Source organism: Anastrepha obliqua, chromosome 2 (genome assembly GCF_027943255.1).
Source record: "Anastrepha obliqua isolate idAnaObli1 chromosome 2, idAnaObli1_1.0, whole genome shotgun sequence".
Classification (NCBI taxonomy): domain Eukaryota; kingdom Metazoa; phylum Arthropoda; class Insecta; order Diptera; family Tephritidae; genus Anastrepha; species Anastrepha obliqua.
The window spans coordinates 87,740,870-87,757,594 of NC_072893.1; the positions used below are offsets into that span (position 1 = coordinate 87,740,870).

Consider the following 16,725-nt stretch of genomic DNA (forward strand, 5'->3'; position numbering starts at 1 on the left):
AGAAATTCAAAGTTCATTTCTCAATAACTACGCCCATATGAAACCCGTTTTTTTTTTAATTTACAATAGCATCCAGAAAACGTCACTTTTTTTTATACGCCTAGTCGGAACTCAGTTCTTCAAAAATCTCTATGCACCGTGGCTGCGACGTGCTAGAGGTATGGGTTGATTATAAAACAATTTTTGTGGTCTTGAAAGGAAACTTTACATATGAACGCTTAGAACATACGGTCATTTACTTCAATAGTATCATAACTCAAAACTCAAAATGTCGAGAAAAACGGCTACAAAGTTTTCAATTTACTATACAGGTACGTCCCGGTGTAAAAGTAAATATGTAAGATAACTTATATATAAGTAATACATGCATTTCACACTTAGCTTTTACTTAAGGCTGACAGATTACCAGGTATCTTATATAGCTATGATGAAAAAGTAAATTGTGAGGGGAATTTTGGCTGCCACGTCACTTGGGGATTCGGCAACCGAATTCTGCACGATCATTTCATATGTATTCACACACTCGTTCTATCAGCCGTTGCTCAGATAGCAATGAAGTGTCATTGGCTGATTTTTTTTTTCATATATATCACCAACACAATCTCAGTTTTTTTAAACACACCTCAAGCAACGTCAGCCCACCAGCTGATTCTGTCAAATTCGCTCAGAGCCGAATAACGGTTTGTTTAAGAGCTCACCTTTGAAATCTTTCATCCATAATAGAAGCTTAGCTGAAAGCACTAGTGGAACAGCATAAAAGCGCGATTCTCTGTGTGCTCGACCTCTTTTGTTGGAAGCCGCCTGCACTATCGATTTAATTTCCGAATAGAAGTTTAATTCGGTTTAATTCCGAAATCGTAATAAATATTAAATTGTACCTAAAATTCATAAACAGAGAGAGTATATTGAACATACTTATTTTAATCTAACGAGATACTATTAAGAGATAGCGCCATGCAATTTTGTGGTGACTTCTACATTTATCTATCAATAAATGTTTTGATTACGACACTATTGAAGTAAATGTGCGATATGTAGGTACTTGGCTCCTTCAGGTCGGTGTTCAGCTGTGTTATTTTCCATTATTATTGAACTGACCGCCAATTCAACGCGATTTTGAGGCACAGGTCTAACTTTCCTCCTCAGAAATGATTAATGTGAACACAGAAAGTCTTGTAAAATTCTTACATTCATATGTATGTATGTCTGTAGGTACATTTTTTTTGTTTACAAATTTTTGTGGTTCATTCATTACCATGACAATATTTCAGCAAAACTTTAATGATAAAATTTACCGAAATTACCATAGGCACCACAGGTATATACACACGCATGTACATATTTTATTAATAGCCGTCTATATATGTATGCGCACAGGTAATTACGTCCAAGTAGGTGTAGCCACAGCACGCGAGTGCCTTCTATCCACGTTATTTATATTTTTATTACTTTTTTTCTGTGATTTACCAAACAAATCGTATCTCCATACTAGTAAAGTTTAAAAACGTGATAGAATATTATTATTTATCTGCCCATATAAATTTGCGTCTGCTTGTCTATTCAGTCTAACGTATTTATGTACATATACGAGTATACGTATACATGTATGTACATATGTAGAGGTATTTGTTTATTTCTGCTGTGGCTTTATTGCACATTATGCAAATGCGAATACAAAACGTTTTTGCCATTGCTACGTATTTAGGTGCCATTGACTTCTTTCGTTGTCAGTTAAGTTCAACTGCAGTGTTGTCATGGCATTTGACGTAATGTCTCGAAAGCAGACTAAATCGATGAAATCTATTATTGCGCTTATAAAGGGTGATTTATATTATAATTAGTATTCATTTCATAATACTTATTATTACACTGTTTCTGGGTTCTCCACAGAGCTATAAGTACGTTCTACGTATAAAAAAAATAAAAATAAATAGGGGTCAAATGAATTATAGCAGAGTAATTCTACAAGTATGTATGTATGTACATTTAATATATAAAAATAAATGTTTATTTGCCTGTTTGTCAGGCTGTCTGTCTGTCTCGTACACCATTCATCAGATTACGATGAAATTTTGATGTACTGTTGCAGGTATGCCAGGGCTGGTGTATAAGTTTTGACCCGCTAGGTGGCGCTGGTGGCGAGATATTTCTAAAAACCGGGATTAATTCGGGAATTTAGTTCGATGCATAAAAAAATATTATTGTTGCAGAAAATGAACCTACTAAGTGGCATTATATGTATGTATAATTGACGCTTACATCCTTTGTTGGCTGTTTGGTTGGTCTTCCGAGTTGTGATGCGCAACTTAAAGGTTTTCCACAAATGGCGATACCCACACTTTTACGCCGCCTCCGTAGCGTAGATGGTGTTATTATGAGGAGCTTTTTCAGGGCAGACATACACTTTGCCTTTGCCATTGCCTACCGAGGGAGGAGTACTATAAGAAAAAACCTTTCCATTTTGGTGTTTCATGCCCACATCGGGTATTGAACCCAGACGCCACCGAATGGTAGTTACGCCCAAACTCATTCGGCTACAGTGGCATTGGCATCCTCATATTAAAGGAAATATTATATTTAAGTTGCGATATTGAGTCACTTCCGTTAGGATCGAGATTTAAAAAAGTTTTCTGTATACGTACGCTTGTGTTCAGGAATATACTCGAAGATTTGCCATTGCCTACCGAGGGGTAACCACTCTTGCATTGAAAAATCGCTCTATCGATTAGTACTTCAAGCCCCCGATGGGTTTCGAAATTGGGCCCTACTGAATAGCAATCACCCACAAACCTATTCTCCCCTCCCCTCCCCTTTTAACAAGACATTGATATTAATACGCACAAATATACAATATTTTACTAGCTAAGGTCCGAGACCTCGCTTGTGTGTAATATAAAATGATTGTGCACTAAATAAAACGCTTACCAAATTTATATTTTTCAAACAATAAGATCAGATGTAAGACTCCAAGAGCTGTATCAAATTAAAAGTAGAAACAGATGAGACACAAAAGTAGATAGATTTATTTTCCACTAAAGTTTAGAGATACATACATAGGTTATTTGAAAGTTAAATTGAAAGAACGTTTCCAATCCTTCATAAATTTCGTTCTTAGAAAGAATAGAGCAATTGATTAATTCATTTTTATATTAAATTGAAATACTAAATCTGAAGGTCCGAAAAATTATTGCTAATGTGCTCTAAGACACACCAAGAAGAAAATCTTACATAGCCAATGGTCGTAAACAAATATTCCAAGTGCACAGAAAAGAAATGTGGTAAGCTTTGTATTTTGTCATTTTGTACTTGTACTTGAACTGGTTTCTTGTTTCTTTTAATGGATTGATTGCCCCAAATACAAAATGCGTGTTTATGTGTATGAGAATGTAAATTCGCATTCTATTGGGGGGCGGGTATATGTAAAATGGGGTCGTAGCTGGTTTTAAGTTATGCAAGGTGGCTCAAAATTAATCAACTTATAGGAAGATTTATATCTTTTGAATGGTGTCGTATGTCTATCGCATTTGACACTTGTGAATTAGTCAATAAAGGTCAAAATAAAGAGTTCCCTTACTCAATATAATATTTTTATTTAATAAAAAGTTATTCAAAAACCAAAGTGGGTGAATAATTTTTGAATGATTTATAGTAAAGGGTGATCTGATTGGAGGTACTTTTTAAACGTTTACGTTTTTTGTCTGATCACGCGTGATTACTTTAAACTAAATACATCATTTTTTCAGTATTCATTGACATTTCGTCATGGAAAGACTTACGCTCAACAACGTTTATAAATCGTACAATTGTATTTCGAAAATCGACGCTCTGTGAAGTGTTCATCGCGCGCTCGGTCCACCATAGGGTGTAAAGCGTATTTGGGCTGAAGAGCAACCCGAAGCCATTCAAGAGCAGCAATTACATCCATTGGTGCGGCCTATGGGCTGGAGGAATAATCGGTCCATATTTCTTCAAAGTCGAGGCTGGCGCCAATAGTGAATGGCGAAAGCTATTGCTCCTTGATAAACGATTTTTTGATGGCGGAAATTGGAGCCCGTGAACTCCACCAAATTTTTCCCAACAAGACGGTCGTTTCGGTGAGCAATTTATGTCTCGTCTCGGACCAGTGGATTGTCTACCAGGATCGTGTGATATCACACCTTTGTACTCTTATTTATGGGGAATGTGCAGTCTAAATGCGTTGGGAGTAAACCAACTTCGATTGATGCATTGGAAGCCAATTTACTAAAGTGAAAGATGTCCGATTACGGCGCAGTTGGAGAAAACATTTGAAAGGGATTATCTTTAATAATAAAGATTGCCAATCAATTTTGAATGTTTGTTGTTTTATTACAATTTAAAATCCGATACCTCTAAACTGATCATGTTTTATACTCTGCTCTGTTTTCAAAAAAAAGTGTTATACCTTTCCCGCTCTTGATCTGACTTTCATAACCAGTGAAGAGCAGGTGTAACATCTTCAGCTGTCACCACTAAAGGTGGAAATAATAATTTGAAAATCTATTCAGAGCTCACCCTGCTCAAGTAGGCAAATATTTCGTTTCCCGATACACAAACATATGTATGAAATACACCCGTTTCCAAAATAATAGGAACTACCAAGTTTTTTTTTGTATTTAATTTTTTTTTTATATTTATTTTTTATAATGCATAGTGCATCTTAACTCAAACTGTATACAAAATTCAGAAAAATTTAACAATTTAAAAAACAAATACATAAAAAATTTTAACTAAAAAAACTTAATTAAACAACTAATTTTAATTTAAAAAATGTAAACACTTTTTAGTCATAACCTTTAAAAAAAATGTTGAAAAAATACTGAGTGCACAGTTTTTTTGTAATAAAATATAGTAGTTGTATTATTATGCAAATTATATATGTATATAGGTATATAAAGTGTAAGGTTAAAGTCGCTGAAAAAACTCTTTGATTTTTGAAATTTTCGTAAATACATGCAATGTTGAGAGTTTTCTTCCATATAAAAAACTTTCAACGCATTGTAATTTAGCATTAACATAATAACAATTTTTATATAATATTATAACAACTTTTAGCATTTATGAAAATAAGCAGCATCAGATTTGCAAACAGGTTGGCTTTGAATTTTATGCACAAGATCTGACCACAAAGATCCGTTGGGGCTCCAGGCTAAAAGTGAGCCGAATGAGATTTTGTCTAGTTTTAGAATAAAAAGTTAATAATGGCGTAACATAGACCGACTCAGGGCATAGTGAGAAATGAAAACACTGCTGAAAGTTGAAGAAACTTGACCTTTACAAAACTGATCACAGTTATCATTAGGCACGAGCCAGCAAATCTTTTGAACTTTTCGAACGAAATTTCTGCTTGAGCCTAATTTTACGAAAGAAATTTACCTAATTTCGGCAAATGTACCTGAAAAGCAGATTTGGTTTCAAGATTGTTTTTCTTTTGCAAACTATGTCTTTTTCACGACTTTTTCCCCTCAGCTGGTCTAAAAAGTTACAATAATAGTCAGAATTTTTTGTTTTACCAGTTTGCATGTAATCCACAAACAAAATTTCTTTCGCAACTCAAAAAACTGATACTAACACCTTCTTTGCCCATTTCTGCACTCGAACTCGTTTCGGTGCCGAAGAACCAGGTTTACATAACTCTTTAGCCTCTTGTTTTGAATGAGAATCATGGTGATGGAAAAAAGTGATGAATCAATGCACAAAATCCACTTTATAAAAGCTTTTCGAAAAAGCTCTAAATGTTGCTGAGAAAGTCGCATTCGAATGTGTTTTTGTTCCATTGTCATCAAAATTGAAATTGAAATATTAATTTTTAGTGAAGGGAATCCTTTACGCGTTCCATTGTTTGTTGTTTCTATTCACAAGTGTCAAAATCTTCCGATAGGCTGATTGATTTTGCGCCACCTTGCATAACATTTCATATTACTCCAACAATAAATAATAATAATAATTCTTAACAAAAAGGCAACAAATGTACCACTAAAATGTTGGATATGACGTAAATTACAGGTTTTTGTAGCAGATTCCGTTCCAAAAATGTATTATTTTCTTACAAATATTAAAAAATATCGTGTAAGAAGACGATAAAAAGAATACACCTAAATGTCGTTTAATAGTTTTAGTTAAAAAATAATAAAATCGTTTCATTTAGACACTTTTTGAAATCATTATACTCTTCACATAAACAAGCGATAGACATCCGAGTTGTTTTTACGCTCCCTTACAAAAGGTTGAATTTAAGAAGGGTGACAGAAATAAAAAAAAAATTATATTCCCTGCTGATAAAAATGACAACTCAAGAGAAACCAAAGTGTATAAAAACCAAAATGATAAAAAAAAGTTTTGCTAATAACGGTCGCCACTCGGCAGGCAGTGGCAAACCTCTGAATATATTTCGGCCATGGAAGAGCTACTCATAAAAAATGTCTGCCGTTCGGAGACGGCTGAAAACTGTAGGTTCTTTCATTTGTGGAACTACATCAAGACGCACGCCACAAATAAGAGGAGGAACTCGGTCAAACACCCAAAACAAGGACTTAAGCACCAATTATATGTATATATATATATATATATTTCTTCTGATAAAGGCTGAATACTCTTAGGTATTAAAAAGTAAAGACCTTTAATAAACGCTTTCCAAATAAGCTAAATAACGCTGTTTGATTAATTCAAAAAGTGGATTTTTTGTGCGCGATTCCCTGAACTTATGTGGGCTATTCTTAATGGTTTGCATCACGTAAACATTGCTCTAGTTCGAGTATCTTAAATATTGAATGCCAATATTTTTATGTTTTTCTTTATTTGTATTTATAAGTACATACATAGATATAAGTATTTGCGATATATCTAATAATAATAATAATTTTGAATTTTTTTATATTTTCAGAATTGTCAGAAAATTATACGCTTACGTTCGCTGAATGCCAAAACGGATCCTGCCGCATTAGCGAGGGAAGTCGTAGACAAATGTGATCTCATACACAAATCCCAATTGGCGGATGTAGAACAGATAATATTCTATCTTAAGAATCGTAAAGACAATGCAGGTGCAGGTAAGAATAAATAATAATATTTATGCGCATGTATGTACATATGTACTTGTGTTTATTTAGTAAAGTAGCAAAATTTTAACTTCTTTGTCATATCATAAATTTTTTAGACATCGCTGACAATAACAGCCAACATCGTTCGGTGGTATCTGCAAAGCGTATCCCAACCGCCAAAAACAGTCCAACTTCTGCCGCTCTTTCGCCCGCTAAAACACCAGCTACCAACGCTGATGTCTCCATCAATAATATTGACGAGTATGTGGAGTTGTTGTATGAGGATTTAAGCGAACGAATACGTGGTTCGGCCATGATCTTGCAAGTGGCACGTAATCCAGATAATCTGGAGGAACTGGAGAAAAATGGTTAATTTTTATGAACATTAAAATTTATATGCATACATAAAACTAATTAAAATTTTCCGTTTTTCCATTAGAGGCTTGCCTAAGCGCTTTGTCACGCGTATTGCGCGAGGACTGGCGCAAAAGTTTAGATCTATCGACGAATATTATTTATATATTCTTCTGTTTTTCGACTTATACGAAGTTCCATCCCGTTATTGTGCAATATAAGGTGAGTAATGTTAAGGGGCAAAACCAATAGATACCCTTTCATCTGTCTATTTGATCTGGCATCATGGCACCAAATTCCAATATCTAAGACAACTTTGGACTACTACATTAAATATAAGGGTTTTATGGTAATCGTAAGTCTTATAACTATATGAACAACTATACGTGTCTTCAAAAGTTTTAATTTAGATCCAGCCACTCACATAAAATATTTCAAGATACCCCATCATCCTCCAGGCATAGTTTGATATGAACGCAGTGAGTTACATGGAACTTGTTATGGTAGCTTAACTCACTCTTTTTATGGCCAATTATTTATTAGCCTTTTAGATGCTGATTAGCTTAGATAACAAAATAATTCCGATCCATAGGACCTTTCTGTGAGCCAGGAGCTGCTCCTTCCCTGCAATCCATCAATGGTCTGGTAGCCAATACAGCATTTCCATGCTTTTCTTTTCAGAAGCTGAAGGATGTCGTTCATTTATTAGATTGGATATGGAAATCCGATAGTATAGTGCTTAGCAATTAGATAAAGAAAGGATGCACCTTTGAACCATTCGCAGGGGCTTACGCAGGCGGAGGTTGGAACTGCCATCTAAGATATACACACATCGCAAGAACAGTTTAGTGCCAGATCCATATGTAGGATATGTTAGGTTGACTTGGTTGATCAAGAATGATATCACATAGGGCAGAACTAGTCGTACTATAGCCCAAAGAATTGATGGAGGTGCAGGCTTCAAATTATACTCGAGATACGCTGCTTCACGTGCTTTAGTAAATTGATGATCTTCTCATCTGCGATACGACTCAACGAGACAAGGGATGCAGAAACGAAGCAGTGCTTACACATGATCTCTAAGATAAGAGAAGATGTAAGGCAGTGGCCCGTAAAAAATCCAATCTACAATCTATGCTTGACAGTGCTAACTACTCTGCTACTTTTACGCGTACTACACAGTTTTGATACATCTGTATACCAACTAACAAGTCTAGGGTTATAAGTTAGGGCTCCATTTCTTCACCCTTCTCGGTCTGGTACCTGACTCATTGAATATATAGCACTTATATACATATGTATATAAATATATACAATAATTATTTCTGTTTCATCCCAGATTGGTTCCCTCTGCATGGACGTGATCGATTACGAGCTGAGACGCTATGAAAGCATGCGCAATGAATTGGATGTGCGAAAGAATCCCGTTAGCTCTGCACCACTTTCAGCTAAATCTAGCAAAGAGAAACTGAATCGCAGCACTGATGATTTTCTTGATATAATGAATGAGGAAAAACCAAAAGAGGTAAGTTACTTACTGCCCGACCCAAGACATAGATAGTATTTTACATTCTTATGTACTTTATATATATTGTACTTCCTTACTTAGATGGAACCCCCACGTCGCCGCATACCAGAATTGAAACAGCGTCCCAAGTCCGGTAATTGGTCTAGTTTCCACGGCTCAATGTCCTCCTCGTTGATGAAAAGTCAAGTACTCAATAGTAGTTACCATGAGGCGCTTTCCGCTGGTACGGCCACCCCCGACTCAGGTGTCTCGTCGAACGGCGACATGAAAGCAACCAGCAATGAGGCTCTTGATCGCAACGATCCCAAGGTGAAGAAAGAGGAAATCGATCGTCTCAACAAGCAGTTGAAGGTATTTGCCAAGAAACAAGAACAACTACTGCGCGTTGCTTTCTATTTGTTACTTAATATGGCCGAGAATATAAAATTGGAGGAAAAGATGCGTCGCAAGCATATTGTTAAGATGCTTGTCAAGACTTTGGATCGACAAAATATCGACTTGCTAATGTTGGTAACCACATTCCTGAAAAAATTATCAATCGTCCGCGACAATAAAGATGATATGGGAGAATTCAATATCATTGCCAAATTGCCGCGCCTATTCCAAAGTGGTCATACCGATCTGGCACAGGTAACTTTGAAACTTGTCTTTAATTTATCCTTTGATGGTGTGCTGCGACGGAAAATGGTCGGTGCTGGTTACCTACCAAAGCTAGTGATGTTCATTAATGATGAGAAGCATCACGGCATCGCTATGAAGATACTCTACCACATGAGCTTAGATGATTGGGTAAGTTCAAAGTTTTATAATCGCACAAGTATTTTTTTATCTCAGCTAAAATGTTTTCTTACGCTTCTTTGCTGTTCCAGGTGAAAGGCTTATTCACGCATACTGAATGCGTTCAAATGGCCACCGATGCCATTATTCTAAATTTAAATAGCAAAGTTGATCTTGATCTCATAGCACTATGCATCAATCTATCGCTGAATAAACGTAATGCACAAATCATGGTGGAGGGCAATCGTCTGCATGACCTTATGGATCGTGCTTTCAAATATCAGGATTCGCTATTGATGAAATTACTACGCAATCTTTCACAAAACGAAGCCCTACAACCAAAATTTATCGACTATGTCGGCGATTTGGCTCGCATACTAACAATTTGTGACGACGAATCATTTGTGGTGGAATGTCTCGGTATTCTTGGTAATCTATCACTAGCCGACTTGGATTATTCACAAATATTGCAAAACTTCCAATTAATACCCTGGATACGGGATGTACTTGTGCCAGGTGCCAAATTGGATGACATGGTGCTCGATACAATTGTTTATTTGGGTACCTGTGCGCATGATGAGCTCTGTGCGTTGCTTTTCTGTCGCGCAAAAGTTGTGCTCTCGTTGATCGAATTGCTGAAGGCCAAACAGGAGGACGACGAAATTGTTTTACAGATCATTTTCGTATTTCAAAAAATTTTACGACACGAAAGCACGCGCGAATATATGATTAAAGAGACTGAATCGCCGGCGTATCTGATCGACTTGATGCATGACAAGAATGCAGAAATACGAAAGGTCTGTGACTATTGCCTGGATATTATCGCAATTAGTGACAGCGAGTGGGCTAAACGGATCAAGGTGAGATTAATTTATTTACAACAAGACATGAAAAGTCCCTTTTTCTTATCCCTTTCCGACCTATGGCAAATCTAGCCAACCAATTAGTATGCAATTTTGGTCCCTATCACTTTGATCAGTGTAGAAAATAGCTAAAAAGTTTATTTCGCCGAATGTTCTGTGTATCCTTTATTTCCAGGATACGCACAATTGTTGCGTTTCGGCTTGAATACAAATAAAAATCTATAAATAAATACAAATTCACGTTGCTAGAAATGTTAATTTATTTTATTTTTATTGGGCACTTTTAATATTTTTCTGTATGATATTTCGCAAAACAATTTTGTCTTTTATTTAAACACAAATAAACTTTACATTTGGTACAAAATAAACGTGTGCTGGATTTACAACCAGCACGCCTGCAACATCTTGCTGATGACAAATCATGCTCTCCTATCAAGCCTCTTATCAATGCATGTCTGTTCAGATGGTCGATATTTTTTAGATACACTTGGAGTTTCTTCTTCTTCGGTATCGGAGATCCGAAGCAGCATGCTAGATCAATAAAATGAATGAAAACTTTCAACGTCCACTTACGAGTTTTGAAAAACGAACGGTATGCCTCCATTAATTGATCACATATATCTACCCCTCCCATAGACTTGTTGTATTCTCGCACTATCCTTGGAGTCGGTACTTCAGCATACCTATTTTCCTTTTTTCCCCAGCGTTTTACATTGGAAACGGGCCCGCAACCATAAGCTGATGATACCAAGATTACCGCTTTGGAATCCTTCCACTGGAGCACGACAATATTATCCTCGCTATGACAAAACTCTTCCATATCACCTCTTTTCATTTGCCTTTCATTGGTAAGGTGGATGTTTTTTATTGGAGCATAAATACCACGGTTTAGTAAAGCCTGAAGGAGTGGTATTGTCGTAAAGTATCGGTAAAAAAACACTTTTGAACCTTCTGGAAGTGTTTCAACCAAACGTAAAACGAAGGCTGGACCTACGCCTAAGTTCGTATTGGAAAGTGGTGTCGTCTTTCCTTGGTAGATTTCAAAATCAAGTACCAGCCCTTCAGATGTCGTTAATACTTCGTTCTTTAATCCCACTCCTCTAGGTTTGTTAGGAAGGCTTTTTCTCACGGGGCAACGACCAGTAAATGGGATCATTTGCTCATCTATGGAATAATTATCTCTTGGCTTTCTAGGAATGCTCCGACATGCCGATCTTACAGCTTCAATTAATGGATTAATCCTCCAAAAAACATTTGATTGTTTCCCTGCTTCTGTCACTTCATTTTCGCCCATAACATGGAGGCACATTCGCAAAAGAAAAAGGCGATCACGGGACATTGTATCAGCAACAATTGGAAGCCTCGTTTTGGTCTCCCAGTACATGCGCAATCTTGGATAACGTATGCAGCCCATCGCAATATTTATGCCAAAGAAATTTTTTATTTCACCAATTGTAGTCCCCAGTGGTTTTCCTTTCGAAAACATATGGTATCTGTTTGTGTATTCCGCACCGCGTTTGAAAAAGTCGTCATTAAAATATTTATAAAAATAGTATTTAGGGGACTCCACATCTATGTTAACTTCCACAGAAATGGAAGCACTATCTTCCAGATTTATTTGAAATGGTCTTTTCCTCCAAATTTCGCGGCGATTGCTGTTTTCATTTGGCGGTTCCTCAGTACCTTCGCCATTCCCTTCGTCACTGTCATTACTTTCATCATTTGCAGATTCACTGTGCGCGCCAGGTAACACCCAAGTAGCATCTCGAAGATCATCATCGCTACTAAAGTCCTCCAAATCCGAGTCTAATAGTGCACCCAATATTTCGTTTTCAGTCAATTGCTCTGATTGAAAAAAAAAACAAATATTTCGTTAAACAAGTCCTAACACGCACAATTGTGTCACTTCAAACTAAACTGGCTGTACATTAATTAACGTCACAAAAATACACTTAATTTCAATTTTTAATTAAAACTTCTTTTGTTATTATTATGATAACACATTTTTTAATATAAATTTCTCGGTTTACACAATTTAAATAACTTTTCTAACTTACTCTTTCGATTCATTTTTGCAAATGATTGAAATGCAACATCAAAATAGCGAAATTCGCGAAAAATAATGGACACCAATAACTGCTCGTTGTGTTTTTATTAAGAAAATAGCTCGGACAATTGTGTATATCAGGTTAAATTGCACTAGCGCAGAAATTTTCGGAAATATTAGGATTTAAACTTACACGCACAATTGTGCGTACACGGTCGGAAAGGGTTATTTGGGTTGTACAGTTGATTGGTCGATTTGAGTCTAAAAATCAGAATTTAATTTAAAACCAAAGATAATTTTAAAATAATAAACAGCGAAAAATCACATATGTATTTTTTAAGGGATAACACCACCCTCATGGCATGAAACTTAAAGCAGTTACAAATATTTTTTTCTGACGAAGCTATCAAACGAGGAACCCTTGCACATTTATTTACGTTTAGTAAACGTAGTGAACTTCAAAACACATCTGTACATATATTACAAAAAAAGTTTAAATGGCGGAGATGCATAGCACATTTTTATGTAAAACAAGTAAATGAAAACATTTTTGCAGAATTTATAGAACAAAATCTGTGTGCAGATAAGAACAAAACAAAAATTCGATGTTTTTTCCAAAAAGTTGGTTAAAAAATGTATAAGTTATTTTTTAATTAACCAATCGAAAAAATCCTACTTCAATGCATATTTAGAGTGGGTACGCTATAACTTAAGAGTAAAACTAATTAGCTTTTATTTTGAACAAAATTTAATGAAAATTCATGATTTTTTTACACAACATTAATCAATAAAATTTCCATTACCTTTTATTTATGTAAAAATGGAAGGTAAATGTGATGCCATAAAATGGAGAGAAATTACTTACGATATTACAAACCGATATTAAATAATTTTCCGAAGAGAATCTCTCGTGAAATTAATACAATATCAATGACTTTCTACATTTGGAAATTCATTCAAGTTTTTATATTGTAAAATGTGATACCATATTTTATTAGTGGCAAAATATCTCAAATTAGTTTTTTTTTACATTATTAAATGAAGCTGAATCATCAAATACCGTTCTTAGAAAAGTTTTAAAAAATTTCACTTACCACAAAAGGGAAACGTTCTCTCATTTTGGCATCACTGGAGGGTATAGAAACATAAGAGTGTTGTAAATAAATAACCTCTAAAATAAGATCAGCTCAATAATTGATTCTGTCAAATTTTCTGAAAACTAAGCGTAGTCCGCTTGCCCTCCCAAGCAGCTTGAGCCCACCTGCGGTATTAAGTTAAATAATTTTTGGTGCGACGCACACTGGGGATTTGTGTACAGAGATGCGGAAAAAAGTATACATCCCAAAAAATATTTACATTTTTACTACTAACGAAGTTGTATATATTTGTGTATGAAAAGAACATGTCTAAAAACTATTTTTTAAAAAAATTAAAAAAAATTTTTTTTTTTTAATTCATAAATTTTTTTTTTTTAATTCATAATTTTTTTTTTTTTTCAATAATAAACCGTGATAGAAATGAGGACACCATTAAAAACAAAAAAAAAATTGTATTATTTTTCAGCATAGAAAGAAATGGAAAGATACACTTCTTCCAACGTTCCGGCCAACTTGAACTCTCCAAAATACGCCTCTGTCTCGGCGATGTCTTCCTCATTTGAACTAATTTTTTTATCCACGGGCCATATCTGCATGTTAGGGAACATGAAAAAGTCGCACGTTATCGTGATGAAATAGCACCTTCTCTTTCGCCAAATGCGGCCGTGTCTCCCAGAATTTTTTGTGAAAGAGGTCCAATAACTCACTGTAGTATTGTCCAGTAATCGTTCTTCCTTTTTCAAAAAAAAAATTCATGTGGATGACGCCGTTCGCATCCCAAACAATCGTCGCCATGACCTTTCCGACCGATGGTACTGTCTTCGCCTTCTTTGAAGCAGATTCTCAGGGAGAAATCCATTGTTTTGATTATTCCTTAGTTTCTGGAGTGTAATGATGAATCCAGATTTCATCAACGGTGACAACTCGATGCGAAGATTCCTTCGGATCTCGCTTAAATTACTCTAAACACTGCTTCGAAGTTAACGGCCGCATCTGCTTGTTGTCCACCGTAAGCAATCGCGGCATCTATAGCGCCAACAACAACTTTTTCATCGCCAACTTACATAAGTAAAATATTTTTGCCGTTCCGGTCGACACACCTATGGCCTCTGTTACTTCGCGTACTTTCATTCGTCGATCAGTGAGAATCATGTCGTGTACTTTTTTAATGATTTCCTCGGTAACCACGTCTGCCGGGCGTCCTGATCGCTCCTCATCAAAAACGGATGTTCGCCCACGCTTAAATTCGTTGAACCAATATCTAATTATGGTCATAGCTGGCGTCCCATAAACAACATCAAACTTTGCTTTTATCTCCGCGCATTTTTTCCCATCCAAAAATAAAAGGCGAATTACCGAACGATGCTGCTCCTTTGTCATCTCAGCGAAAAACACGTCTTATTCGAATAGCTGTCAAATCCAAACTAACCTATCAATCAGTTTAAATTTTGTTTTGCCGTATTTAATAGTTGGCAACAACGATGCTAATACCAACTTCCCTCAGAAACGCCCTCTGTCATCAAACACAGATACTTATTGAACCTCCCTCCTATCTTTCCTTATTTTACAAATGAGCAAGAATTTTAAATAAATTTGAATTGTTCTTTCGATATTGTTGTTAGTTCATCTTTCAATTTTAATACTTGCATTCTTAGGTTAGGTTATATTTTTTCCCATGCAAGGGCCCCATTGGATTAGAAAAAACGCCTTCTTGCTGTTATTGAAATAATTTTATATAGATGTATTATTACGTAATTTTAGAATTCAAATTTACTAGCCTTAGTAATTTTTTACTAGGAAATGATATCACAGAAATCGATTCTGTGTTGGCCACTTATTAAACTTTATTTAACTCAAAACAAAAATAAGTATTTTTATTCTTATGCGAATAACTTTTATATTCATTTGAAGATTTATTCTATTTATATCGTAAAAATTCTAGATATGCAAGTTCTAAGAAATGGCTAAGAAAAAACTTTCGAAAGTCGTTTTTTTTTATATATTTCTTGCAATAGAAAATCGAAAATGTTCATGTTTTTGGAAAACACGAGGTTTTTTTACTCTGTAAATATTTTGAAAAGGTTTAAGTTTAATGAAAAAGATATCAAATTTAATAATTGTATTTATATATTACTTGTTTTAATTAGTTAACGGATTCTATAAATATTAAACATTTTTATGATCTCCCCAACGTTATTTGGTAATATCTCGAAAACTATTGGAGAAAATGAAAAATGTGGACTTTCGAACTCAGCAATCGATTTTTCATAGTAATTAGAAGGTCTAGATCTTAGGTCAAAAAAATCATTAATTACTTGTAAGCCATTTAATCACGACACCCCTTTCTCCTCCCTAACATCGGCTCCCATTATGCGTGTTATCAATTCAGTCTGAGTCTGAGAATATAAGACGATATTCTATGAACAAATTTGTAATTTTTTGATTGTGCTCAAAATTATATAATCAATAACAATTATTTAATCGAGTTTCCTACGATATTTTTCTTTTTTACAGCTCGAAAAATTCCGCAATCACAATTCTCAGTGGCTTTGCATGGTAGAATCGCAGCAGGATCAAGACAATGAACAAGACTACGTTGACAATAATGAGGATGAAAACGAACTCGACACTTATTTACGTACCGAATATTTGGATAATTGCGATCTGTACAATAGTACGAATACGAATAAGGAAAGTGAAGATAATGAAAGCAACAATAGCAACAATCCAGCCAGTCCTGCAATGTCCACCTATAGTCGCCCAGTGAGCAGGTAAGAGTGAGCCTGAAATTTAGATATATTTATTTTATACCTCAAGGCCAATAAAGCTGCATACATACCATATAAAATAATGCAATCAATTGTGAATGGTGTTCGTTGAGGTCCTCCTCAATAATTAGCTTGTTTTCCAATTAATATGCGTGTGAGCCCTATTCACGCATTTTTTTTTCTTCGTTGATTTTGCGAAATCGCCTTTTTTTTTGTTTTAAGCTCAATGTTAA

The 16,725-nt window shown here is 35.3% G+C and overlaps 1 protein-coding gene across 6 annotated transcripts in view; it reads left to right on the forward strand.

Moving 5' to 3' along the window:
- The window catches only part of LOC129237190 (kinesin-associated protein 3), a 102,511-nt gene that overhangs the window by 73,900 nt on the left and 11,886 nt on the right, over positions 1–16,725 (forward strand). For all 6 annotated transcript variants that reach the window (XR_008581748.1, XM_054871703.1, XM_054871702.1 and 3 more), the window contains 7 exons: positions 6,902–7,067; positions 7,175–7,426; positions 7,498–7,634; positions 8,752–8,937; positions 9,022–9,729; positions 9,810–10,577; positions 16,239–16,495. Coding sequence is in view for 5 of the 6 variants with exons in the window: in XM_054871703.1 (XP_054727678.1) it covers positions 6,902–7,067; positions 7,175–7,426; positions 7,498–7,634; positions 8,752–8,937; positions 9,022–9,729; positions 9,810–10,577; positions 16,239–16,495 (2,474 nt within the window). In the remaining variant the exon portion in view is untranslated. The remainder of the gene's footprint in view (positions 1–6,901; positions 7,068–7,174; positions 7,427–7,497; positions 7,635–8,751; positions 8,938–9,021; positions 9,730–9,809; positions 10,578–16,238; positions 16,496–16,725) is intronic.